The 27,715-nt window shown below is 35.4% G+C and overlaps 3 protein-coding genes and 1 non-coding gene across 4 annotated transcripts; 3 read left to right on the top strand and 1 right to left on the bottom strand.

Annotated features, from left to right (window-relative positions):
* Positions 1-17,393: 17,393 nt before the first annotated feature.
* Positions 17,394-18,910, top strand: LOC111900262 (protein C2-DOMAIN ABA-RELATED 3). Its single transcript, XM_023896140.3, has 3 exons — positions 17,394-17,685; positions 18,240-18,332; positions 18,436-18,910. The coding sequence occupies exons 1-3, from the start codon at positions 17,575-17,577 to the stop codon at positions 18,724-18,726; spliced, it is 495 nt and encodes a 164-aa protein (XP_023751908.1). The 5' UTR covers positions 17,394-17,574; the 3' UTR covers positions 18,727-18,910.
* Positions 18,911-19,147: 237 nt separating this feature from the next.
* Positions 19,148-21,375, top strand: LOC111900263 (probable fructokinase-6, chloroplastic). The gene is made up of 6 exons (XM_023896141.3): positions 19,148-19,630; positions 19,874-20,085; positions 20,173-20,385; positions 20,477-20,674; positions 20,758-20,895; positions 20,995-21,375. Exons 1-6 carry the CDS (start codon positions 19,438-19,440, stop codon positions 21,244-21,246), a joined length of 1,206 nt encoding a protein of 401 aa, XP_023751909.1. The 5' UTR covers positions 19,148-19,437; the 3' UTR covers positions 21,247-21,375.
* A 4,127-nt stretch (positions 21,376-25,502) lies between these two features.
* On the top strand, positions 25,503-26,123 carry LOC111900319 (polcalcin Syr v 3). Its single transcript, XM_023896201.3, has one exon. It carries the CDS (start codon positions 25,743-25,745, stop codon positions 25,989-25,991), a length of 249 nt encoding a protein of 82 aa, XP_023751969.1. The 5' UTR covers positions 25,503-25,742; the 3' UTR covers positions 25,992-26,123.
* Positions 26,124-27,641: 1,518 nt separating this feature from the next.
* TRNAN-GUU (transfer RNA asparagine (anticodon GUU)) lies at positions 27,642-27,715 on the bottom strand. Its single transcript has one exon. It is a non-coding gene; the product is annotated as a tRNA-Asn (tRNA).

Genomic DNA, 27,715 nt, shown 5'->3' with positions numbered 1-27,715 from the left:
ATACACCCAAATCATAGGCAAGCAAATAGCGAAGTTGTGGGAACCATAATACATAACATTATGGGTCAAGGAAGTTTGAGAGTTTGGAAGCCTAATGATATAATTAGAGATATGAATGCTTTGTTACAAATAAATATGAGTTATTCACAAGTGTGGCATGCTAGAGAACTTGCTTTAGGATTAATGATGGGGACCCCGAAGAAAGTTTCTCCAAACATCCAATTTATTTTCACAATCTGAAGAAACATAATCTTGGTACTGTGACGTACATAAAAACTGATTTAGATGATCGTTTTGAGTATTGCTTTTCGCTATTGGATGCGCGGTAATATATTCTTAAATATATTTGTTATTATCTTAAATGTTTATATACAATTTATATTGTTGATATATTAATGGTTTTTATAGTGTTGTTGTTGATACGTGCTTTCAGAGAGTGTTGTACAAAAGTTATTATTACGATTTATGGATGGTGCTCATTTGAAGGGAAAGTACAAAGGCACCATCTTGCATGCAGTAGCCATGGATGGCAACAATCAGATCTTGCTTATTGGGTATGGAATTTTCCCAAAAGAGACTACAGATTCTTGGACATGGTTTCTTGAAAAACGACATGAATGCATTGATGATGTGGAAGGTCTGACAATGGTCACAAATAGAGCACCCCCAAGTGCTGTAAGTATTCAAAATGTTTTTCCAAATGCTCAACATGGATTGTGTTGTTTTCATCTAATAGGAAACATAGTCCACACCTTTGGAAAAAACAAAAAAAATAGCAATTTGTTTTGGAAGCTGGTAATAGCTTACAAAACCACTGAGTTTGAATTCTATTGGGGGAGACTTCGTAATATAAGAGATGGCGTAGCGACATATCTCAGTCAAATTCCACGTGAGAAATGGACCGGAGCGTATTACCTTACCACGAGGTATGATTCTATGACCTCAAATAGTGCGGAGTCCATGAATGTTGTATCAAACAAAGCAAGGAAGTTGCCTATATTACCACTTCTTGAGTTCTTTTGCGCACTTATGCAGAAATGGTTTTACAAACGGCGGATGGTTGCAGGTATGATTATGTTTACTTTTAAATTATATGATAAATGTCATATATAATAATATATGTTTGTTTTAACAGAAAAAGGTACAACAAAACTAATGAAGTGGGCTGAAGATATGGTTAAAAAAAATAAAGAGGGGATTCAAGGATGGTTGGTATCCAGTGTTGACAATACAACATATCAAGTGCATGACTTCAAAAGCGGTGGCATAGTGAATTTAAGGGAAAAGACTTGTTCTTGCAGATATTAGCAACTAACTGGTTTTCCATGTGGTCATGTGATAATGGTTTTAATGCACTTGAAAAATGATCATTGTGGCCATATAGCTATAGATGCTTATAAAATTGAAACATATCGAAGAACGTACAAGCAGGCCGTATACCCTCTTTCAGAACTTAGTGATTAGGAGGTTCCGAATGACCTTATGGTTGTTAACCCTCCTGTGATGGAAATACATCAAGTCGGTAGGCCAAAAAACACCAATCGTATTCCATATCAAGGTGAGGAACCAAAAATAAAAAGGTGTACTAGATGCCATAGCACAACTCATAATGCAAGGACGTGTAAGGAAATCGTTCCAAAGAACCAAAGTAAAACTAAAAAACGTATTGGGGCTTCAGGGAGTGGGACAAAAGCGACAGAAGAGGAACAAACGCAAGCGACCGAAAACCAATGGCAACATGAGCCAGAGAACCAATGGACACAACTTACCGAACAACAATGGCAGCAGCAGCCAGACAACCAATGGACACAACAAACCGAACATCAATGGCAGCAGCATCCAGACAACCAATGGACACAAAAGACCGAACATCAATGCCAGCAGGAGCTACATAACCAATGGGCGCAAGAGACCGAATACTAACCACAGGAAGAGCTACAGAACCAATGGCAGGGTTGCACCGAGTACCAATTGCAGCAAGAGCCAGATAACCAATGGACGCAAAAGATAGTAAACCTAGGGACACAAGCAACAGATAACCCATGGACAGAATACGAAAACAGATCAAAGTTTATGTGGTTCGATTTGAATGAATGAAATTTATTTCAAAGTATGTTTATTATGAGGGTTGTATGTTTATGTTTTTTAAGGTATGTTTTGTAACCTATAAAAAACATGGAATATTTGTATAATTTTAATTAGGTTATTTATATGCACCGATTTGTATTACGTTATTTATATGTAGTTGGTTTGTATTAGTGTGTTTTAAAAAGAAATTAATATTAATAAACTAAAATTAACGGAAAAAAAAATGAAAAAAAAACTTTTTTTGTCAAATTTTTTACATAATAATCACACAATGTATTAGTGTATTTAAAAAAAATTAATATTAATAAACTAAAATTAACGCAAAAACATGAAACAAAAATTTAAAAAAAAAAATTAAAAAAACAACATTCCTCAGAGGTGTAGCCATTATGCAGAGGGCTTAATAGATCCGTAGAGGGTGCTCTGCGGATCCTTTGGTCATTTTTTGAAATGTGTTTTTCCTTGATTATTTTCTTCAAACCATCTATTGTTTTTTGTTATTATCCGAATTTTCTCTACTAAAAAACACTGAAGTAAATAATTTGTGAAAAAACATTATATATATATATATATATATATATATATATATATATATATATATATGGGAACGTTCAATCGAAAACATTTCTTATCGCAAGAACATTTGAGAACAAAATTGGACAACACGATTTTTTAATTAAAATTATAAAATGCTATTCATATAAATCGAAAAATTAGTTACAAACAATTAAAAAACTCACTAAGTAACACCACTCATCACCCAACCAACACCACCCACCACCACCAACCACCACCCGCCACCACCATCACCACCCAACCACCACTACCCACCTCCACCGCATGCCACTACCACCCACAACCCCTACCTACCACCCATCACCACCACCGGCCGCCACCATCCATCACTACCCACCACCACCAGCCACCACCACCAACCACCACTCACCACCCATCACTACCCACCCACCACCACCACCACCATCACCACCCACCACCCAACCACCACCACCCACCACCACCCCCACCACCACCACCAACAACTCCTACCTACCACCCATCACCACCACCTGCCACCACCACCCATCACTACCCACCATCACCAACCACCACCACCTATCACTACCCATAACCCACCACCATCACCACCAACCACCCACCACCACCCACCACTCATCACCACCCACCATAACCACTAACCACCACTCGCCACCACCATCACCCACCACCCACATCCACTACCCATCACCACCGCCTGCCACTACTACCCACAACCACTACTTACCACCCATCACCACCACCACCAACCACCACCCGCCACCACCACCCATCACTAACCACCACCAACAACCACCACCCACTACCCACCACCACCCATCACTAACCACCACCATCACCACCTAACCACCACCACCCATCACCACCTACCACCACCCGTCATCCCCACCACAACCACCACCACCCATCACTACCCACCACCACCTGCCACCCATCTTATCCATCACCTACTACTACCCACCACCATCACCACCCACCACCATCACCACCCACCACAAACACCACCACCACCAACCGCCACTACCATCATCACCACCTAACGAGCACCACTTGCCACCACCACCCACCTCCACCACCCAGCAAAACCATCACCCTTCAGGCCGTCACTATCACCACAACTTGCAACCACCACCACCAATCACCACCACCCCGCCTCCACCACCCGTCGCCACCACCCCCACCCCCACTTACAAAGATTTGTTATTGTGTTTTTGATTCATTAGGTTTTCTCTTGTATATAATCACATGTGATTGTATGTATCGAGTCACATGTGATTATGTGTATCGAATTATACATCTAACTCCTCAAAATTCTGCAAGAATCATCGAAGCAACAATGGTGGGTTGGAGGATTAGAGCAAACATGGAAGAAATAGACGTTGAAAAATATTACGGGAACCCCTTATCTTCTCCATCAGATTATTCTATGTGGGAAAACTTTCCACGTCCAACCACTTTGCTTCCTCCCAATCATCATGTCCCTATTGGAAGACCAAGGAAGAAAAGAAGGAAGTCAGTTGTTGAATTAAAAGATATGGTGAAGGGTGGTAAGGCATCAAGGAAGGACAAGAGTGTGACATGTTCAAAATGCAAAAAGCTTGGTCATAATAAAAGAAGCTGCAAAGGTCAAAGTGCATGTGATGATAGTTCGAGCAAGAAAGGGAAGGCTGGGCAAAAAGCTAAAAGTGTAGGTGATGGTAGTTCAATCAAGAAAGGGGAGGATGGGAAGAAAGATCAAAGTGCAGGTGATGGTATGTCACACCCCAAAACCAAGAACGGCGGAAACGTTCTGGGGCGGAGGACGTCATGTACAGTATCACAACCCAGTAAATGTAAATAAGCAAACAACATCATCCATTGCATTAAATATATAATTTTAATACAAGCGTGTTCTGTACAGTTTTAGACACCAAAATATAATGTAAATCAAAATAATATGATGAGTCTTGAAGGCGCTCCATCTTCTCAAAAGTTGGCATCGGTACCTGTCTACTGATGACCTGAGAATACAAGTTATTTTGAAAGAGTTTATCAGCATTAAGCTGGTGAGTTCATAAGTATTTTAGTGTCGATGTTTGTTATCAAAACGTTTGAACGTGTCTCAAGTATAAGTTTGTAAAATGTATGTAAGTGTTTGTAAAAGTTTGAATCTCTCAGAAAAACCTATATTTTCTATTAAAGTAGCCTTCTACCAAGGCTTAACTGTTTTGTATGTTCGTTTGTTGTAAAAGTGTGTAATTTCCCAAGTGTAACTATCATTTAACAAAATATAGTTTGTACATTAATGTTTAAGTGAGGTTATCACTAAAAATATGTAATGGGTAAATCATTGTAGTACTGTAGTTTTGTATTATAGGAACTACTGCTGTACTAACTACCTTAAACCGGATTTATATTAAGGTATAATGTGATAATTGCACCATACTATCGACTGGTAACAACGACATACGAATGGTCGTAATAACGAAATGACGTTTGGCACTCGCAGACCTGCAGGTCCGGCTGTAGCTAGCAGCAAGGTGTAGGATAGTCAATCCAGTATAGATCTATACGCAAACTCACGCTCTCCCTCCAAGAGAATTCTGGCTACAACTCGGGCCATGACATTTAAGGCATGCTCCGATTCAGTGGATCACAATTGTTATCGTATTCTTGTATATGTAATGTTTCTCGTTCTAGTATAGTTGTATATGTTCTCCTCCTAGTATAGTTGTATATGTTCTCTTTCTAGTATAGTTGTATATGTTCTCCTCCTAGTATAGTTGTATATGTTCTCATAGTAATGTAATGTATAGACTCATGAATGAACTGACTCATTGATCTAACAGTTGTAGTAGTATGATCCTGTGTTACCCCGATGGTAACTTACTAGTAATGTGTATAGTACGCATGAATATGGAAGTACTTTTATGTCTATATATGTATAATTGATATATAACTAATATTGAAACGACCTTCGGATGGTCACCCGAAATCCCACCAGACCACATCCAAATCAAGAAAAAGGAAATAGGGCGAATGGCCTTCCTAAGCCCTTTAAACATTGCTTATATATCTATACATGTATGGGCATGCAATTTATAAGAAGTATAACAAAGTTTAAATAAAAGTATTTGGTAAGTAAAAGAGTTTGTAAAACATTTCAAAGTAAAGCAGTTTGATAAACAGTTTGAACAGTGATAAAAATCATTGGTTTTCTAGTTATTAATCACATGTGATTAATGCAATCACATGTGATTGGTTTCAATAACTATAAGAATTGAACTTGTATCCCCCCCCCCCATAAAGTATTTAAAACATTTAAAGTATTTCAAAGGTTAATTTAAAGGGGTATGAACTCACATGCGGTGAGTGGTTTGGATTGTAGTGTCGGATACCGTGCTAGGTGGCAAATGGAGACTTGTTCACACGCACGAGCCTAGTTATCATATAATAAGCATATATATAACTAATTAGCCAAATAATAACTTAATGAAATAAGTTGGGACACTTAGGAACATGTAAACACTTTGTATAAGTGTTATAGGTCCTAATGGTTGCATCTAAGTTGCTATGGGACAAGGCTAAAGGGGGTTTAATGTACCAAATGACCTTGTATATGAGTTTACCACCCAACAAACCCCACCTTTGGAGTTTACGGTCGTAAACCCTTGAGTTTACGTCCGTGAACTCTTGACTTGGTGGTTTTGGGTGTTTTAAAGTGTTAAATGAATTCTAGAATAAGCCTAGCATTTGTGGTTTAATCCTTTAGGTAGTTTAGGGCCTTAGAATGCTCCTTTGAGGAGTTTACGACCTAAAGACCATATCCCCTAGAGTTTACGGCCGTAAACTCCTATGGGGTGGGTGTTTTAATTCTTTTAAGCCTCTTGCACACAAAGGATAAATTCTAGACTTTTGTTTAAGGCTAAAGGGGACTTTAGGCACACTTTGGTGCCTTCACTTGGAGTTTACGGCCCAAGAGTATTTCTTGGTCGTAAACTCCCTTTTAGGGATGATTTTGATGTGATTTACTCCCCATTCAAGCTACAAGTAATAGAGGGTTATTGTCTAAAGCCTTAAGGGGTGTTTAGGGCACTTTAAGCCCTTGAAAAATGGTGTTTACGGTCCAAGAAGTTGTTGGGCCGTAAAATCCAAAAGCTAAGTGTTCTTGATTGTGTTCTAGCCTTAAAATATCATACATAATGTCCTTAACTAGTTACCTAACAAGGAAATGGGACTAGGTAGCTTTTAGGCTTCGTTTTGGAGTTTACTCCCCAAGAACGTTCTTGGGCGGTAAACTCCCGGGTCTTACAAATTTGACATGTAAACTATGTTATTAAGCATATAACATGCATTAAAACACAACTAGGAAAGTAGACTCACGATTTGGGATGAAAACCCGAAGATCCGTGAGAGAGAAATTGGTTTTTCTCTAGTTGGAAATGTGAATAATGAATAATTTAGTTCAAAAATCTATTTATAGTCCTGAAATATTTTGGCAGAAAATATTTTATTCTGGAATTGGACTCTAACATGATGAAGTGTTGAAATGCTCAAGTTTCACAAACCCATGAGCATCCACTCTCCTGATATCTCCTTAATTGTAAACCCTAATGTACACAAACTTATTCGGAAAAGTTTGAAGTTCATTGAAACTGGACTAGCTTCTATTGAATAGTTAGTGTTCGTACAAAATGGAAATTTCGGGTTGTCACATGGTAGTTCAAGCAAGAAAGGAAATGTTAGGAAGAAAGCTCAAAGTACAGGTGGTGGTAGGCAAAGTTGAACTCAAAGTGCATGTGATGGAATTTCAAGCAGGATAAGGAAGGTTGGGAAGAAAGGGAAGAGTATTGCATAAGTTATGACTGTGTTTTCATATGTTTTGTCTGTGTTATGAACCAATTATGGTGTTATGATCTTTTGTGTTTGTTATATTTGTCATTATGTTTTGTGTCTGTGTTATGAACAATTATGGTATGACTTTTGGGACCTGCTGTCTATGTATGGTATGACTTTTAATGTATCTCTATTTTCAATTATGGTATGAACAATTGGTGCTATTAATATGTTGCTATGTTTTTGTTTTAATTCCATTCCATCTAATTCAATTCTATCCAATCATTCAATTCAATTCCATTATAATTCAATAATATTCAGTTCTATTCAATCATTCAATTCAATTCAATTTCATTCCAATAGAAAACCAATCAATTGCATTCCATTACAAACCACTCACTTCCGTTCCATTATAAAACAGTCAAGTCAATTCCATTCGATTATAAAACAGTCAACTGCGTTCCAGTAAAAACCACTCAATTCCATTCCATTACAAACCACTAAATTCCATTCCATTATAAAACAATCAATTACATTCCAAAAGAAAATTACATTCCAACAGACAATTCTATTCCAATAGTCAATATCATTCATACATTGTCATTCTATTACATTACTTGTCATTCTATTACATTACTGCCTTGATGAAACAAAAGATAAATACATTGATAGCATAAATTAAAGCTTGTAAATTAAAATTGACACAAAAAACCCAACTGGACACTAATAACAGCCTCAAGGCCCTATACTCATGTTGAAGCTCGTCCAATGACTTTTGCAAATCAGGGGAGATACTTTTTTCAGTTTTTTCATCATTAAAGTTGTCCTCATCAACCCAATCTATGAAACCACATGTTGCTTCTTGCATTTTGAGTAATTTGTTGTATGTTAAAGGTATGTGATATATAGATATACTTAAGAAGAAATTGCCCTTACCTTCCCAGTACAACAATAGAAAAGTCTTCCAGGGTTTTTCTTAGTAGTTGATCTTCGTATCACACCAACTTGACCACACTTGCAGGTTTTTTCTATTAGGGTCGATTGACACTTCACAAAAGAGGAAATGAAAGAGACGAAGAAATGGTGCATTTGAAAATAGAGAGAATCAGGGTTTAGGGGTGTTCTAATAGATTTTTATATAAAATTACGAAAATACCCCTCATGTGCAAAGCACGTGGGGGGACTTAACGTTTGGAATTGACGACTAACGTACCCAGGGACCAGGCGGGTAAAAAAAAAGAAAACCTGAGGATGGTCCGAGTGTAAAACAAAAGATAGAGACCAAACCCACAACTTTAGCCAAACCACAGGGACTATTTTCAGTATATATATATATATATATATATATATATATATATATATATATATATATATATATATATATATATATATATATATATATATATATATATATATATATTGAAAGAGGATACATTTTTACATATTGAATTTAAGGGTATTGAAAAAGAGTAAATCGTGTATCTAGTCCCTAACGGTTTTTTTTTTTTTTTTTTTTTTTTTTTTTTTTTTTTTTTTTGCATTCGAACCATTCCTATGATATGATTTTGTTACGTTTCTCGTCCATGTACTACGTAAAAAGACTATGGAAAATCTCCAATAAAATCCCAATATTTTGTGTTAGTTATGGTTTAATCTCATCTTTTATTTTTTGAACAAAAAAATCTCGATTATTTTATATTTTGTCCAAATTAACATAACAATTCTTTTTTTTTTCAACAGAAAATAACATATTATCGTATAAGTTTAGATAATCAGGATTTTTTTTTTAAAATGTTCGGTTAAACCGTAAACTGACCCAAAATATTAGAAATTTATCGAAGATTTCCTAAAAGATTATTTTACCATTTCTATATTTTCTTAAACTCTTTTAATTATTAATGTTGCTTTTTATATTACTATTAAATGTCGTGGGCCCACCCATACCACAAACACAAACCTAATCAACTACTTCCTTCTTACTCTCCTCCATCGGTCAGCCCTTCTTCCTCTTTACCACTGGAGTTGCCGCCTGAACCACCATCGGAATTGTTGTCGGAGTCGTCAACTCTGTCACACCATCGCCACCCGCTTCAACAAAATAGTCAATCTTCGGTCCGATCAATACCCATCTTTGCCACCTGTAAGATCCTGTTTTTGGGGCTAAAAGTTTTAGGCTTTCTGGTAAAATAATAATCTTTCTTTAATTTGAAATAAAATAAATCGGAGTGAAATAAATTAAATAATGGAAATGTGAGGTTAGGATGGAAAGGGGCAATTTTGGAAAGTTGTTGGTTGTTCCTTAGTTAGTTTGGAGTAATTTTGAAAAGGTTTTTTCAAGGAAGGACCAAAGTTGCTTAAGTAACCAAAGATGGGTCTATTTGAAGTCTTCTTCTTCTACATTTTCCCCTCAATCACGTTTTCAACCATTTTCCTCCCATTTGAACAATTTGCCACCTTAAATCCATGGTTTTTTTTGTTGATTGGAATTGTTTGATGAATCTCTACTCAAATCCTTCCAAAATATTGCATCAAAGGTATTCTTCTTCCTCTTTTTCCCCAAATTTGAATTAGGGTTTGGATGAAATGGTAAATATGAATTTCATACTATAATTGTGATGTTTACATGATTTTAATGATGTATTTCCTTTTCCTTAATCCATCTCCAAGCTCCAACCAATAAATGGTTGAGAGATTTGTGAGGTTGGAGTTGTTTTGATGAGTTTCCTTAACCATCAATGGTGAAATCCAAATTCATGATTAAATTGGGTTTTTGTTGTGAAATAATTGATGTGGTTATACTCCTTGATCCATCTCCAAGCTCTAACCAACAAATGGTTGTGATATTTGTGAGATTAGAGGTTGTTTGATGGATTTTCAAACCCTTGCTCTTAAAATTCAAATTTGATGCTCCAAGAAATGATATGAGCTTGAGCTTATCATTAGATGCTACATTTCACTTCAATCGATGATCCATTTGTCAACCCTTGACTTATGGCAAGATTCCATGATGTTTGAATCAAGTTCTAGTACAAATGGTAATAATTTGGGTATTTTCAATTCTAGGGTTCATTGATTCAAATTATTAATTTGAAGCAATGATATAAGCTTAGATTGTGACTAGATTGCTTATGTTCTTTCAAATCCATAATCCTTTTGTTAATCCATGACTAATGGTGATATTTCTAGTGTTTTATTCAAGTTTAGCTTTCATGTGATGGTTTGGGTACTTTTAAATCCTAAGTATTTTAGATCAAGTTTCGGACTTCGGTCCGATGTAGCGGGAGAGGCCCTAGTTATTCTGGACTTCGGTCCGATGCAGTGGGCGAGGCCCTAGTTAGTTCGGACCTCGGTCCGATGCAGTGGGCGAGGCCCTAGTTAGTCTGGACTTCAGTCCGATGCAGCGGGCAAGGCCCTAGTTATTCCGGACTTCGGTCTGATGCATGGGGCGAGGCCCTAGTTAGCCCGGACTTCGGTTCAATGCAGCGGGCAAGGCCCTAGTTATTCCGGAATTCGGTCCGATGCAGCGGGTGAGGCCCTAGTTAGTCCGGACTTCGGTCCGATGCAGTGGGCGAGGCCCTAGTTAGTCCGAACTTCGGTCGGATGCAGTGGGCAAGGCCCAATATTTTCTTTATATATTATTGTATGGTATGTGGTAGTTTGGGGGAGCTCACTGAGATTCGTGCTTGCAATTTTCAGTTTTGGTTTCAGGTAATTTCACTAGCAAAGGGAAGGGCTCGGGATGATTGAATGGCACACACCACAATCTTCAGCCTGGGAGTTTTACTCTGATATTTTGATATGACATTTGATATGTGATAGATATTGTGAGATTTTGAAACACATAGTTTATGATTTTATACTTTGGTGATGAAATGATGGTTTTAATGATGTTTTAAAAACGAAATTTTTGGGTTGTATTTTTGGGATGTTACAATAAAGTTGGAAACTTTATCCATCTAAACATCATATTGATTCAGATCTAAAGGTTGGAGACTTGGATTTAATGGATTAAGTTTGTAAAGATGCATTTTTGGTCCCCTTGAGACTTAAAGACCAAATCTTGGTTGTTTGGACCATTCTAATGGATAAAGTTGGAAACTTTATCCATTACGGAGTTATTAGGAACCATAAAAATGTGATCTTAGTCCTTCTATTCCTTCCATGCATGATTTGGTGGTCTTTTGTTGAAGTTAGAGATTTAGGGCTTTGGTTTGGACACCATTAAGCCATGCAAAGTCATAAAGTCAGGAACTTTATGACTTAGGACGTCCCATAAGAATAAGATTTGGAAGTTATGCATGTTGTCTTAAGGCATTAAGAGGTCTGGAATGGTTTTTTTAGGAATCATCATTATAAGTTGGGCATACCAGGTTGGTACGTTGTACTTACGTACCTGAATGGATTTTGGGCCTTGAGTCATTTTGGGTTTGGGCCTTGCTTTGTTGGGCCAAGTATAAGAGGGGTAAAATAGTCTTTTACCTATTGTTATGAGGAGACATGAATTGGACTTTGGATTATGGGAAATTACCTTAATTATTGATTAGGAATAATTTGGTTGTGTTTAGTGTGAGGAGCCCGGTAGCAGCTGCGTGTGAGTTTCGATTATCTTGGATTGAGGTGAGTCTCCTCACTGTACCCATGGGTTGAAGGCACCACTGTCGGCTTACTAGGATATGTTATATGCCAGCTGTCTTTGTGACTCTTGTATGATATGTTGGGCGAGGCTCATTGTATGACAGGATAGGCGCATTGTATGACGGGCTAGGCCCATTTGTATGATGGGTTGAATTCATGGATTAGGAAGAGCTAGGCCCAATGTATGTTATGTAGGATGCTAGCTGTCTCTGTAACTCTTGTATTGTAAGTTGGGGCTAGGCCTATTGGTTAGGAAGCGTTAAGCCCATTATTGTAGGTTAGGCCCATTGTTAAGGTTATGCTCAAGGATATGTATGGTATGTGGTATTTTGGGGAACTCACTAAGTTTTGTGCTTATGTTTATGGTTTCAGGTACTTCCGGTTCGAAATGGAAGGGACCGACGTGACTGCACAACATCACCCAGAGTTTATTCTGCATTGATAACTTTTACTCTGATGTTGAAATGTTATTTTTATCTTGAATGGTTTTGAGACCAATTTGTTATATAAATTATTGTTTTAAAAATAAAAATTCGGGACGTTACAGATCCGAACACTCTAACCCACAAGAACATGAAGATTTAGGGACAACAAATAAGATCTAGCAACATAACATGATAAAAATTGAGTGTTAGACACTTACAAATGTCCAGAAGATTGCTAACACCAAGGATGAGGACTAGTTTCTGAGTCTTAGCTCACTTATTCTTATTTCTTCTTTCCAAGGCTTCAAGAACACCAACAAAGGCTCAAAATGTGAGAGAGGGAGAGAGAGAGAGGGAGAGAGAGAGGGAGAGAGAGAGAGAGAGAGAGATAAAAAGATATATATATATATATATATATATATATATATATATATATATATATATATATAAATATATATAAAGGGGGATTTAGTTGTAACGACCCAATTTTCACGTCCAAAAATTTCATTTTTGATTAAGTGATTTGCAAAACATTTGTAATAAAATATCATCTGATCATATCATTTAATAAAAATATGTCTCGTATCTGAAAACCGAATCATAAAAACATAATAATGTCAGAGTACAAATCCCAGAATATCTTATAGTGCGGAAAACAAAGAGCGTGTGTATGATGTGCTGCTACCGCGCCAGCTCCTTCTCCTTCGCTGAAGAGGTACCTGAAACCAAAACTGTAAATTGTAAGCATGAAGCTTAGTGAGTTCCCCCATCGTACCACATACCATACAATCACATAGCATACATATTGCCAGACAATTCTGGGGTGCCCGGCCTACCCGGTATGGCCATTCTGGGGCGCCGACCTACCCGTACAGCCATTATGGGGTGCCGACCTACCCATGCGGCCATTCTGGGGTGTCGTCCTACCCATGCGGCCATTCTGGGGTGCCGTCCTACCCGTGTCAAGCCATTCTGGGGTGTTGACCTACCCGTCGGTCCTAACAACCGACCCTCGAGGACTATTCCACCCCTTACTGCTACTATCACATATATCATAACATAAACATATTATCAGACATATTTGGGGTGTCCAAACTACCCTTCGGTCCTAACAACCGAACTTGGGGACTATTCCCCTCCTACTACCACTATCATATATAACATATCATGCCAGCATATAATCATATCATCACGTACTGTCAGACATATCTGGGGTGTCTGACCTACCCTTCGGTCCTAACAACGGGAACTCTACTATTATCACATATAACATATCATGCCAGCATATAACATATCAGGTAGTAGCAAACCTAGATAAATATCACAAAGACAATCATCTAACATACGACTCCTACTGGTGGGCTGGCATTGTGGCCGTAGACCCACCGCTACTGGAAGGTAACTCACCTCGAACAAGTAGCTGTTGATAATATGTGCGGGAAGTCTCTGTCTGTTGCTGCTCCGGAAATCCTTCGGCTACAATCCCCCACAAACACTTAGTCAGAAACTGACATCTACTCTCAGGGTAAAATGACTATTCTACCCCCCCCCCCCCCATTTAAGTCCAAGCCAAAGTCAACTTCAAGTTGACCCGACTTGCTGAGTTGGGTCGTCAACTCGCCGAGTTGATGAACAACTCGTCGAGTTCATCTTCATCCTTAAGAAGATTGCCTTGGACTCGCCGAGTCATGCACTCGCCGAGTCCCATGAATTTCCAGAACAATGGCTTGACCCAGAATGTTGGGTCACTCCCCGGGACTCCCTCAAACCTTTCCACACTCAACTGGGTCCTTTTGACCCTCAACTGATATGGGACAGAAACCTTGGACTCGCCGAGTCCAAGGATGGAATCGTCGAGTCGGCCACATCTTCTCACTAAATCTTCGATTTCTGAAGTACAAACCTTGATCAAAAGATAGATCTATGCTTCTACAATCGATCTAGCATGTAAAGTTACAACCTTTACGTGCTTTCATGGGACTTTGAGCTCAAAAGGTCCTTAAACAAGCTCTTACAATGCATGGGGCCTTCTTTGAGTGCAAAAGCCACTCCTTTCTGACTTGCAACCCCTCCAAGGACCTAGATCTGAAACATCAACCCCTAACCATGCTTGCAATCATGGTTGGTGACCAAAATGGCTTATAAAAGCCCTAAAACTCCACAAAATGGGATTTATCAAAAGAACAAACAAGGTATAGACTTTATACCTTCTGTGGACTGCAAATGATGCTCAAAATCGGATCCCTCTAGCCTCCTCTTGATCCTTCAAGCCTTTCCTTCCTTCCTTGGGTCACAAAAGCACCAAAATCACTCCAAATGCCTTACATTGCTTCAATAACGGCTAGGGTTTGCTATGGGGGTCTTCTGGGAGCAAATGGGACGAAGGAGGCCGATTTAAGGTGTTTAAATAGGGTGCAAACCCTCGGATTAGGGTTTTTGTCCAGACAGGGCCTACTCGCCGAGTCCGGGACCCGAGTCGTCGAGTCCACTGCTTAAACCCCGCGTCTCATCCCGCTTCTACTCGGCGAGTTGGTCCTTCAACTCGCTGAGTCCAAGGCCAAAATGCAAAATATTAATAAAAGAATATGTACCAAGAACCAGGTGCTACATTAGTGTTTCATAGGTCTAATAGAGGCTGGTGGTGAGCAAACCCTAGCCCCCCTCATTCCTTTAAATAGGGAGCAAAACCCGAAAAATATGGTTTCTCACTTCCCAACTGCCACGTTGTGGCGACTTAAAGGAAACACGCAGGCAAATCTTAACATGCCACGTCGTGGTGCCTCTCCACCACGTCGTGGCGACCCTATAAAATGCCAAATTTTGCAAAATGTAAAGTACTTCGGGATCCGGATCACCGGATGTTACATTATTTTCATGAGGAGAGACTATACGTTATGTTTTTTTTCTACAAGGTACAATCGAAAAGAAATCAATGTATTGTCATTTTCATTCTTTTAATAAAGGTTAATATTATAAAATGTTTTATATATTAATGTTTTTTCTTATTAAATCTCAATTTTATTTTATTTTCTAAAAAAAACCTTTTATTTTTATTTTTATTTTTGATTTGACCATTTTGTAGTTTTTTTTTCCTAAAAGATTGATCTCAAAGATCTTTTTCCTAAAATTCTCGTTTGGTGCATTTATATCATAATCATACTTTCCCCTCAATGAATATTGAATTTAGATTGGTCATCGAATCCGAATATGAACTATTCGGAGTCGTAATTTGACAAAGAAATCTTGTACAATGTGTGATTAAATAAAAAAAATAGGTTCCTCTCTCCATCGGAACAATAGGGACGTTATGCTCATTACTAAACTTGTTGAAGAGATGAAATATAACCAAGGTATATCTTTTTGATCAGAGGTTGAATCGATCATCAGAAGAAGAATTAGGCCAAAAATTAGGATACATTCTGGGAAAATCAAACTTCCATCAAAGAGAAGCAAATGAAAGGATTTCATAAAAATTCTTGTAGAATCGAGAATGAAGTTTTCATTCTGTACATGCCAGATCATGAATTAGTAACTGCATCCGATTTCTAAAAAAATCCCAAAGAACCAGCAGGTTGATGGATCATTACCCTGATGATATAAGAAAATAAAAGGTTTCTTTATTTCGCATGATAAAGGGAAGATAAAACAAAGATGAAATAATAACAAGAAAAAAGATAGAATCGAACAACCGTGCGGGCATTATGCATTGCATATCGCTCTACAATAAAACAGACCCTTACCTTACATCAAATAAAGAAAAAAATATGATCGATCAGACCCCAATCGGTAAATGATCAACTTACCACCCTTCCTTTCGGAGGAATTCAAAAATACTATGATGGCTCCGTTGCGTTATATATTTATTTCATTATATTTTTTTTTTGTCTGTGATTTGTGTGATTTGTCTGTGGTTAAGCAATCCCAAAGTTGCTTTTTTATTTGATCAAATAAACTAAGGAAAAAATAATCTTGTTTTTTTTTCGCTCTATAAATATTGTTAAGAGACCTATGGTATGCATTTTATGACATTTTAATCTGCCAATAGCAACATAATAATATCACCTCAAAATTTTATTAAAAAACAAAAACAAAAACAAAGAAATAATGGGTCAAGTCAAATAGTCTTCTTCACAATCTAGATACCGTGGCTAGGAATGTGGTACAAAGAATTCCTGGCATCTCGTAGAAAAAGAGTATAAACAAACAAAAAGCTTTTTAAAATTTTATTTTTTATCATAGATAATCATAATTACTAAAAAAAAATTGGTTCTTAAGGGTTTCTCTATGGAAAAAAGGATTTTTTCAAAAAAAAAAATAATAGTATATTTTTTTTAATATTTGGGATCGGTATAATTTAAAAAAAAAATGTTTGTGAATGGAGACTTATTAAAGAGTATAAAATAGTTTTATAAATATTTAAAAATGTTTTCTAAAAGAAATTGAACAAAATGCGGTTTTATCATTTGTTGCTATTTAAATTCTAAATCCATTCACAAAAGTAAAACCCAAGGAGAAATATTAGAAATAATAGAATTCAAATCAATTTTAGTTCTGCCAACCAAACGTATGATTAAAATTGAATTCTTATGAATTTCAAAACCTTTGAACTTCAATTTTTTAAGAAATTCCAAATCTTTTCAAAACAATCTACGAAGTCCTTCAGTTTAAAGAGAACTTTTTACAAATAATATTCAATAATCGTGGGGTTATTTTTACAAATATCATGATAACTTTAGTGTTAGCCAACTTTGCAATTTAATCTTTTAAGCCGTGTCTATTAAACTTCAATTCAATAAAAAAAATCACCACATTCAAACAACTAATTAATATAACTTCAAACAATGTAAACACATCTAAAATAATTTCTCATTAAAGTCGCTTTTATTACAAGTGATTATCGGAATCTATTACTTTCACTAAAACAAAATAATTGGATCCTTCTTTTTGTTTGGTCTAAAGGACATCTTCCACCATATCTCCCTTCCCAATTGTTCTGATCCTCACAAATTTGCAGGTTAAAACTTTCAGAAAACACTCACACAGACATCGATCTTCAATGGATTCCTTATTGGGATTATTAAGCATTCATGTACACAAAGGAGTAAACCTTGCATCTCGAGATATCGGAGGCAGTGACCCTTACATCATTTTCAAATTGGGTGATCAGGTCAAGCTTTTGTTCATCTTAACTCTGTCAAACTACTTGTGTTCTTCTTCTTCTTCATCTTTGATACGATCAAATATTATACTGCTAAGATACGCCCTCCCACCACCACCACCACCTATGTGAAATTCTTGAATACATCGATGGTGGTGGTTGCAGTTTCTGTTTATTCATTACTCTGTCTCCGGTGGCTGTTGATCGAGTAAAGGGGTGCTTTTCATTTTAATATGATTTTGTTTCTATCTTTTTAGATATTTATATCAGGATACACTATACAGGCATTATAAACAGAATATCTAATTCTCTTTTTCTTTTACTATTTTACTTGTCTTTCTAATTATAAGTGCGAGACTTTTTTAACAAGAAAAGAGCATATCACAATTTTTTTAATCTATTGTTAAATAATACGATAAAAGTATTATTGCAAATAAAAGAACTAAGAAGATATATATTTTATATCTAATATTAAATAATAAAATAATTTTTTTAAAGGTGATTTTATATTTATCTATTAGATTTTAGATAATTGAAATTTATCATATATTTATATGATGCAGAAAGTGAAGACTAAAGTGGTGAAGAATAATAACAATCCTGTGTGGGATGAAGTTTTAACTCTTGCCATGTTTGAACCTCTTCCAATCAAAATGGTAATTTTCTTAGTTTTATAGTTTTATATTTATTTCTCAGATTTCAATTTCTTTTATAGCTTTTCTATATTGATTATATGTTTTGATGAATTTAATATTAAAGGAAGTCTATGATAAAGATACATTTTCACAAGATGATGAGTTGGGGGATGCAGAATTTGATATTAACCCGTTCCTCGAAGCATTAAAAATGCATTTCAATGATCTTCCAGATGAGACAATCATTGCAACTGTAAAGCCAGCCAGGAACAATTGTATAGCTGAAGAGAGTCACATAAAATGGACAAACGGAAAAGTTATCCAAAAATTGGTTCTCCGATTACAAAATGTCGTATCAGGTGAAATTGAGATTCAACTAGAATGGGCTAATGTTCCTGGTTCTAGAGGTCTCTGATGATTTCATTTGAACATGTATTATAAATACCTATTTGTCTAATAAAAACATGTATTAGTATATTCATTAAGTTTGTGTGTTACATGTATCTTATATTTTGGTTCGGATATAATTTCATAAACGGGTTGTAACGAGTATATGTTTAGGAATCAAGTTAAATAATGAAATAAATGATTTTTATCTTTTTTTTTTGTTAATTTCGCCATATGATCTGCATAATATTTGGCTATGACATTGTATTTATGTGTATTATTTCTAATAACTTATAAGAAAAAAAAAATTATGGATGACAATAGTTTTATTCCATTTATCATGTTTTATAAAATCTTTTAAAAATAAATAAATAATGGTTCATGGATACAAAAAAGAAAAGAATTTAAATAATGAAGGGACGTTAAATTGCCGTTAAGACCGAAGGCCGTTGGTTTGGAGTTTGGACACACTTGACTCGACACTACTACTACTATCCTCCTCCCTACCTTGGCATTCTCCGCATCTCTTGGCCTCATAAGAACTAGGGTTTCTGTTTTTTTCTTGAATTTTATACGGTTATTTCAATGCGAATGTAACTCCAATAACCAGATTCCATTCGATATCCTTATTCCTTACTACCAAGCTGTTTTTAATTTGTAACGAAACTTGATTAGTTGCTGAGAATTGGGATCTCTGGTAATTTGTTTGATCCACAATCATCGATCAACTCTGTGATTTATGGCTTTAGTTCAGTCCTCTGCTCTCTGCTTTAGTGCTATTCCTTCAAATTTTCGACCGTCTTCTTGGTCGAATCGGTTGTCGAGTTCATTAGATTCGAGATCGTGTAGTACTGTTAAAGCCTCCGGCTTAACTTCAACGCCATCGACTCCTCCATCCTTCCGGTTTTCTTCTTCATCTTGCTCACAACCAGGTACTGCTGATCACTTGATTTTTCCTTTACCCATGCTATTTGCTAATTAAACTACTAAGCCGATTGCTTTCTTCATATTATTGAATCTGGTATGATACCCGATGTAAATTAAACATAACATTGATCTCTATGTTGAAAGGAGTAAACAAGAGACAGCAGAGTTTTTTACGCTTTACATCATCCTTTCTAATCATAGTTCATTTCCATGCTTTGACTGGTAACTTTTTGCCTAATTCCTTTCAGGAAAAGTTTTTGCAAGTATTAAAGGATCAGCTGAAACCGATGAATCCTCACTTGTGGTCTGCTTTGGGGAAATGCTGATAGATTTCGTCCCTACAATAAATGGGCTGGCATTAGCTGAAGCCCCTGCCTTTAAAAAAGCACCTGGTGGTGCACCTGCAAATGTTGCTGTAGGTATTGCTCGCCTTGGTGGTTCATCTGCTTTCATTGGAAAGGTAATCCACCATATTCATTTCAATCTTCATCAAGTTATAAATGAAAGTGTTTATCTTGATTAATTTCATATATCATCTGGTTTTCAGGTTGGAGAAGATGAGTTTGGTTACATGCTTGCTGATATTCTAAAAGAAAACAATGTAAACAATGAAGGAATGCGGTTTGATCCTGGTGCTCGAACTGCTTTGGCTTTTGTGACACTAAAGAAAAATGGTGAACGTGAATTCATGTTTTACAGAAACCCTAGTGCTGATATGCTTTTACAAGAATCTGAACTTGATCTTGACTTAATAAAAAAGGTATTCAAATTCAAATTACATCAATCTCCTTACATACACTCAACTAAAACCAAACATCAAATGCTCAACATACACTTCATGACTCTTTCAGGCAAAAATATTTCATTATGGATCCATAAGTTTGATTACAGAACCATGCAAATCGGCTCATATTGCTGCAACAAAAGTTGCAAAAGATGCTGGTGTTCTTTTGTCTTATGATCCCAATCTTCGGCTTCCTTTATGGCCATCTGCAGAGAGTGCAAGAGAAGGAATCTTGAGCATTTGGGATACTGCCGACATCATCAAGGTAAAAACTATTTTCTTTATCTTGGACGCTTTTACCCTTTTGTCCTATGGTATTGAACTATTGATAATATTGTTGATGATTAGATAAGTGAAGAGGAGATTGGCTTTTTGACAAATGGAGAAGATCCATATGATGACAATGTTGTACGAAAATTATACCATAAAAACCTCAAATTGCTACTTGTGACAGAAGGACCAGATGGATGCAGATATTACACCAAGGTAATAACTTTTCATTCTTTTTTTTTTTTTTGTGTAATCATGTTATAAAGATTAAAGTTATTTAACTAATTGTGATTTTTTTGATTAAAATTTTTATAGGAGTTTAGTGGGAGAGTGAAGGGTATGAAGGTGGATCCTGTGGACACAACGGGTGCAGGGGATGCTTTTGTGGCTGGAGTTTTATCAAAACTTGCTGAAGATTTGTCACTGTTGCAGGATGAGAAGAGGCTGAGAGAGGCTTTGAGTTTTGCAAATGCTTGTGGTGCAATTACTGTGACAGAGAGAGGGGCAATTCCGGCATTACCCACTAGAGAAGCTGTTATGGATGCTTTGCTCAAGGCTGTTGCGTAACTTTGCTTGCTAATTGAGGTTGTATATTAGTTGCTTTTAAAACCACCTTCTATTTTTTTCAAACTAAGTAATTTTTAATAAAATGTATGACGTGGCTAAATTAATAAAATTTATACTTGGCACCCACTATCCCAATTTCTTCACTCAGAGCTCTAAGCCTCTAACCCATAAATATGTTCCTTTCCAGACAAAAGGTTATACAACTCCCAAGGAATGACTCATCAAGTTATGGATATTGGATCCACTAAGGCCCAATAATTCAATTCAACCATAGAAACGGATTAACTCCAACAGATTAACAATATAACACTAAAATTAAATCATAAACATATAGAATCATGGAGTGTCAACATCAATTCGAGATTAGTGAACTAAATTTGTGGGTTGTCATTGATGGAAGCTCCAATTCTACAACTAAGCAACAACAATGGAGAAAAAAGCTACCTCAAAGTCGTCACTATAAGTATTTGTTGCTAGCTCTTGATTTGGATCACTAAATGCTCCATAAATTTGAAATCTCCTTAATGTTTCATGCCCTCCTTCTCATATTTAAGTGTCAATCATTCAAACGAGGGAAAGAAGAGAATTTAGCGCTTAAGAGATATGCAATTTCAACATTTTGCAAGAGTAGTCCCTTATTTCCCATTTTTTGCAATTTAACCCCTTGGGGGATTTTTATCAACAAACTAAGTCCCTTTGTTTCAAGTTTTCCCAAAATCCAATATTTTTACAGATGAAATCCCAATCTCATTCAAAAAGGTTAAGTCAAATTACATATCTCAGTTTCTATGCTCAGACTCAAACCTTTTCTTCAGTTTATTAAAACTTAAATTATAATCCTTCAAATTAACATGTTTAACTAATTACAAGTGTTTAACTTATATTTTAAAAAATCTACATGCTAAGATTTACACTTAAAGGTTAAATCCTCTGGCCCCAAATTACGAGTGTTACAAATCTCATCTACCACTTGTAATGCATAAGTCATCATGTCCTCGAAACCATATTGAACCAGCTAAATTATTTGACTCCTTGACCTATCTTGAGTTATAAGAGAAAATGAGTTTCACTACCAGCTTGTGAACTCAAACCACCTTCACTATTTCAGACTTCGAAACCACGATATTGTTCGGTATGCTTAATGACCCCAATTTGGTCACTATTTTTATGTCACACGCATCATATGATCCATGCCAATTTCATTTCGTCCAAGTTTCCTCCCCAACGAAAATCACCATAAGCACTTTCGAGAACCTCCAAAATTGCCAATAGTATATAAAAACAAAAAAAGAAGTAAACCCCCAAGACTTCTCAAAACTACTTTGAGAGGAGGTAGGATATCCACCTTACCCCATAGAAAAATTTTGTACTTTCCACCTCGAGAGCTTACGATTAATTTTTTGAAGAATTGGAAGTTATGTCAAATTTTTTGTCGTAGAATTCCCAAATAGTTAAAAGGAAGGATATCCACCTTACAACCCAAAATACTCACAAAATCGTTACTTTCCTCCGTAGGGATGCTAATGTGAAACTACCTACTTTTTGCTAGATTTATGCATAGGTGCGAAACCAGATAAAAAAGGTGCAAAATATGAACAATGATATACTGAATTTTAACAACCAAACTCCATCATTAAGAGCATCATGGGCATAAAATAGACTAGACAACTCCATCCCCTTCGAACGCACCATGAAAAGTTTATAAAACATCTTAATGTACGTCTCTTTGGTTGATCGCCATGTTAAGACCTTCCATCACAACTAAAAAAAAAAACGGGGAAAGTGGATCACCTCGACAAGGCCTCATTCAAGAGGGAATTGTTTTGAAGGTGGCCCGTTTACTAAAATGGAAGCCATTGATACATCTTTTCCATCTTGTGCCAAAAATAATATCTTCCATAGTATTAATTAGATACTTTCAAGTAATTGTACGACATGTCTTTTCGAAATCAAATTTAAAAAGCATCAACTGCTCTCTTTTTTTCTTTGCCCAAGAAACAACCTTGTTAACGATCATCAAACTATATATGAAGAATGGTATGTTTTATTATTGACAAACGTTATACATACATTTAAATATGTTCCTTTCCAGACAAAAGGTTATACAACTCCCAAGGAATGACTCATCAAGTTATGGATATTGGATCCACTAAGGCCCAATAATTCAATTCAACCATAGAAACGGATTAACTCCAACAGATTAACAATATAACATTAAAATTAAATCCTAAACATATAGAATCATGGAGTGTCAACATCAATTCGAGATTAGTAAACTAAATTTGTGGGTTGTCATTGATGGAAGCTCCAATTCTACAACTAAGCAACAACAATGGAGAAAAAAGCTACCTCAAAGTCGTCACTATTAGTATTTGTTGCTAGCTCTTGATTTGGATCACTAAATGCTCCATAAATTTGAAATCTCCTTAATGTTTCATCCCCTCCTGCTCATATTTAAGTGTCAATCATTCAAATGAAGGAAACAAGAGAATTTAGCGCTTAAGAGATATGCAATTTCAACATTTTGCAAGAGTAGTCCCTTATTTCCCATTTTTTGCAAATTAACCCCTTGGTGGAATTTTTATCAACAAACTCAGTTTCTATGCTCAGACTCAAACCTTTTCTTCAGTTTATTAAAACTTAAATTATAATCCTTCAAATAAACATGTTTAACTAATTACAAGTGTTTAATTTGTAGTATTTTAAAAATCTACATGCTAAGATTTACACTTAAAGGTTAAATCATCTGGCCCCAAACTGCGGGTGTTACAAATCTCATCTACCTCTTGTAATGCATAAGTTATCATGTCCTCGAAACCATATTGAACCAGCTAAACTATTTGGCTGCTTGACCTATCTTGAGTTATAAGAGAAATGAGTTTCACTACCAACTTGTGAACTCAAACCACCTTCACTATTTCCGACTTCGAAACCACAATATTGTTCTGTATGCTTAATGACCCCAATTTGGTCACTATTTTTATGTCGCACGCATCATATGATCCATGCCAATTTCATTTCGTCCAAGTCCCCCACCCCCAAACGAAAATTACCATAAGCACTTTTGAGAACCTCCAAAATTGCCGATAGTATATAAAAACAAAAAAGAAGTAAACCCCCAAGACTTCTCAAAACTACTTTGTGAGGAGGTAGGATACCCACCTTACCCCATAGAAAAAATTTGTACTTTCCACCTCAAAAGCTTACGATTAATTTTTTGAAGAATTGGAAGTTATGTCAAATTTTTTGTCGTAGAATTCCCAAATACTTAAAAGGAAGGATATCCACCTTACAACCCAAAATACTCACAAAATCGTTACTTTCCTCCGTAGAGATGCTAATGTGAAACTGCCTACTTATTGTTAGATTTATGTATAGACGTGAAACCAAATAAAAAAGGTGCAAAATATGAACAATGATATACTGAATTTTAACAACCAAACTCCATCATTAAGAGCATCATGGACATAAAATAGACTAGAGAACTCCACCCCCTTGGAACGCGCCATGAAAAGTTTATAAAACATCTTAATGTACGTCTCTTTGGTTGATCGCCATGTTAAGACCTTCCATCACAACTAAAAAAACGGTGAAAGTGGATCACCTCGACAAGGCCTCATTCAAGAGGGAATTGTTTTGAAGGTGGTCCGTTTACTAAAATGGAAGCCATTGATACATCTTTTCCATCTTGTGCCAAAACTTATACCTTCCATAGTATTAATTAGATATTTTCAAATACCTATACCACGTGTCTTTTCGAAATCAAATTTAAAAAGCATCAACTGCTCTCTTTTTTTCTTTGCCCAAGAAACAACCTTGTTAACGATCATCAAACTATATATGAAGAATGGTATGTTTTATTATTGACAAACGTTATACATACATTTGACATTTTGTCTTGTCATGACATGTCATGTTGGTTTTGTTTAGTCTTATATTATTCTTTCTCATGTAGCATGTTAATGAGGTAAATCACAATGTAGAGACAAAAAATCGAAGTTTGAGTATTATTTAAATATCTATATATATAACCTTAATAAAAGCAAAAATAAAAACCTTGCGGACTAAAAGTCGGTTAGTATATTGTAGTTACAGTTATTATAAGGTTGACTAAGCATTTATAAATTTATATAGAAAAATAATGACAAAGATAATGTTATCATAATATCATGTGTTAAGACAATCCTTTTTTTTTCTATTTAGGACAGAGTATAAGAATAAACTATTTCGTATTTCCTCAAAAGAAATGAAGTACAAAAATTAGAAAACAATTTTAGATTATGCTTGAAAACATGCATCAAAGGTGGAGAACCCAAGAAACCATCTTTAACCCTTTTCTCTCGGACAGTTTAATGATGCATTCTTTGTTTACACTCCGAACTCTAAGGCCAACCACAATCTTTGTTCTATACAACCAATTTATAAAGCCATATTTTCCTTAATCTTTTAACAAAGAAAAAAGAACCAAACAACCACAAATAAATTAACCAGATAAAATGGCTGAGGATGACCAGGCTCACCTTGATCGAATCTTCAAGCGGTTTGATACAAATGGAGATGGTCAGATCTCTTCAACCGAGCTTGGAGAAGCTTTGAAGGCACTCGGCTCTGTGTCAGGAGATGAAGTACTACGTATGATGGGTGAAATTGATACAGATGGAGATGGGTTTATTTCGTATCAAGAGTACATGGATTTTTGTAATGCTAACAAGGGATTAATGAGAGACGTTGCTAAAATCTTATGAGTCTTTTTGATGTGGTTTCACCATATATATAGTTCATGTTTTTTTGCATGTAATTTACTCCTATTGATCGTCAAAAGAGATGTTGAATATTTCATTCATATTTTAAGAAACAAAAACGTAAATGTGAAGGTGAAGTTGTGTCGTTTATGAAGAAGGAAAAGGTGTCTTGGTCATTGTGATTTTAGAATTTTGACACTTGAGTCGTATAATTTGTATTCTCAATGATTTGATCAATGTGATTGATGTATTTTACTTTCAACAATGGACCATCATTATTAGTTGTTTACTTAATGTATAGAGGTGTATATGTTGTTTCTCTTATACATTGTCCAATATAGTTTAATACAAATTATTCATGAGACTTGCTCTAAAAATTACATATTTTTTTGAAACAAAGTGAATGTAAAATATTTGAATTGTTAAAAGTGCCACTTTTATTCCATACTAATATATATCTTACAAGTTACAACCAAATGTTTTAGAATGTGTTTGAGACACAGCTTTTAAAAGATTTTAGCTATTAGCTTTTAAGAAAAAAAAACTTAAGGTTTTTTAGAGCTTTTTAATTACTTTTAGTTTGTAACAAATTTTATACATACAAAAGGTAACAATTATTTTTGTCAAACGTTTTTACATAAATAAAAATTACAGCTTTTGGTTACTAACTGCAAACTAACAAGCTATCAGTTTCCAGCATAAACTTTTAATTTTTATTTTAAACAAAAATATATTAGATTTCAAAAAGCTAAGACCCAAAATGTGTTTTTTAAACTTAAAGGCTTTATACATTTATAAATTTAAATATGTCATTCTTATAGAAATTTACACAAATTATGTTTTATCATCTTATTGTTGATTATTTTTTTATCATATAAAAAGATTATTTTTCATAAATAAATCTTCAAATTTAAATCTTGCTATTATAATTCTCAAATTAAATTATGACATAAAAAATATGTTCTATTTTTCTTTTTTGATTGATTTACTTTTCTTTAGAACAAATGATCATTAAAAAACTAATGAGGCGTTAGAAAAAGTTATATATTTAATATCATCCACCGTCTTAACAAGATTGCACCTCAAGTTTTTGAAACTAACATCAGATCATTTCAATTCAAATCATCTACAGAACAAAGTAAGACAAGGCCAAAAACCACCCCCAAATGGTTTTAACATACTGCCAATTATACAAGAGACAATCAACTTCTTCCTCATCGTACAAACAAAACAGGCAAAGTGAGTTGTTTTAACTTCTTACACATTTATCTTGAATTGACTTTTTACCTCTAAAATAAAAATAGTTTATCATCTTACTCTCAAATTTCTTTTAGACAAACACATAATGAGATAGTGTTGCCTTTTTAATTGATTAACTCTAAGTTTATATAAATTGTATTATTCTGACTACTAAATGTCTAAAACGGGCAGTTATTAGGATAAAACTTTCTATGATGATTTATGAAAGAAACTTCAAATAAATATTAGATTTATTTATGTTAATTATATACTATTAATTTTATGAGGGGACGTTTGGTGATTATCTGATACGAGTTTACTACATTTAAAGTTTTAAACTGGGTAAAAATATAATTTTATACAAAAAAAAAAAAAAAAAAAAAAAAATCATCAGCGAAAACCGGCAAAAAATATCGCTAGAAGGAGGGGTCGAACCTCCGACCTTGTGGTTAACAGCCACACGCTCTAACCAACTGAGCTATTCCAGC

Source organism: Lactuca sativa, chromosome 2 (genome assembly GCF_002870075.4).
Source record: "Lactuca sativa cultivar Salinas chromosome 2, Lsat_Salinas_v11, whole genome shotgun sequence".
Taxonomy (NCBI): Eukaryota; Viridiplantae; Streptophyta; class Magnoliopsida; order Asterales; family Asteraceae; genus Lactuca; species Lactuca sativa.
The sequence above is the reverse complement of the archived record's forward strand: the minus strand, read 5'-3'. Positions and strand labels throughout refer to the sequence as shown.

What these genes read in the sequence shown, in the direction of transcription:
- LOC111900262 (XM_023896140.3), top strand. Translation starts at nt 17,575, where the DNA reads ATGGATTCCTTATTGGGATTATTAAGCATTCATGTACACAAAGGAGTA. An exon ending in TTTTCAAATTGGGTGATCAG is followed by an intron (nt 17,686 to 18,239) that starts GTCAAGCTTTTG and finishes TATATGATGCAG; the next exon opens with AAAGTGAAGACTAAAGTGGT. An exon ending in AACCTCTTCCAATCAAAATG is followed by an intron (nt 18,333 to 18,435) that starts GTAATTTTCTTA and finishes TTAATATTAAAG; the next exon opens with GAAGTCTATGATAAAGATAC.
- LOC111900263 (XM_023896141.3), top strand. Translation starts at nt 19,438, where the DNA reads ATGGCTTTAGTTCAGTCCTCTGCTCTCTGCTTTAGTGCTATTCCTTCA. An exon ending in CATCTGCTTTCATTGGAAAG is followed by an intron (nt 20,086 to 20,172) that starts GTAATCCACCAT and finishes TCTGGTTTTCAG; the next exon opens with GTTGGAGAAGATGAGTTTGG. An exon ending in GATGCAGATATTACACCAAG is followed by an intron (nt 20,896 to 20,994) that starts GTAATAACTTTT and finishes AAATTTTTATAG; the next exon opens with GAGTTTAGTGGGAGAGTGAA.
- LOC111900319 (XM_023896201.3), top strand. Translation starts at nt 25,743, where the DNA reads ATGGCTGAGGATGACCAGGCTCACCTTGATCGAATCTTCAAGCGGTTT.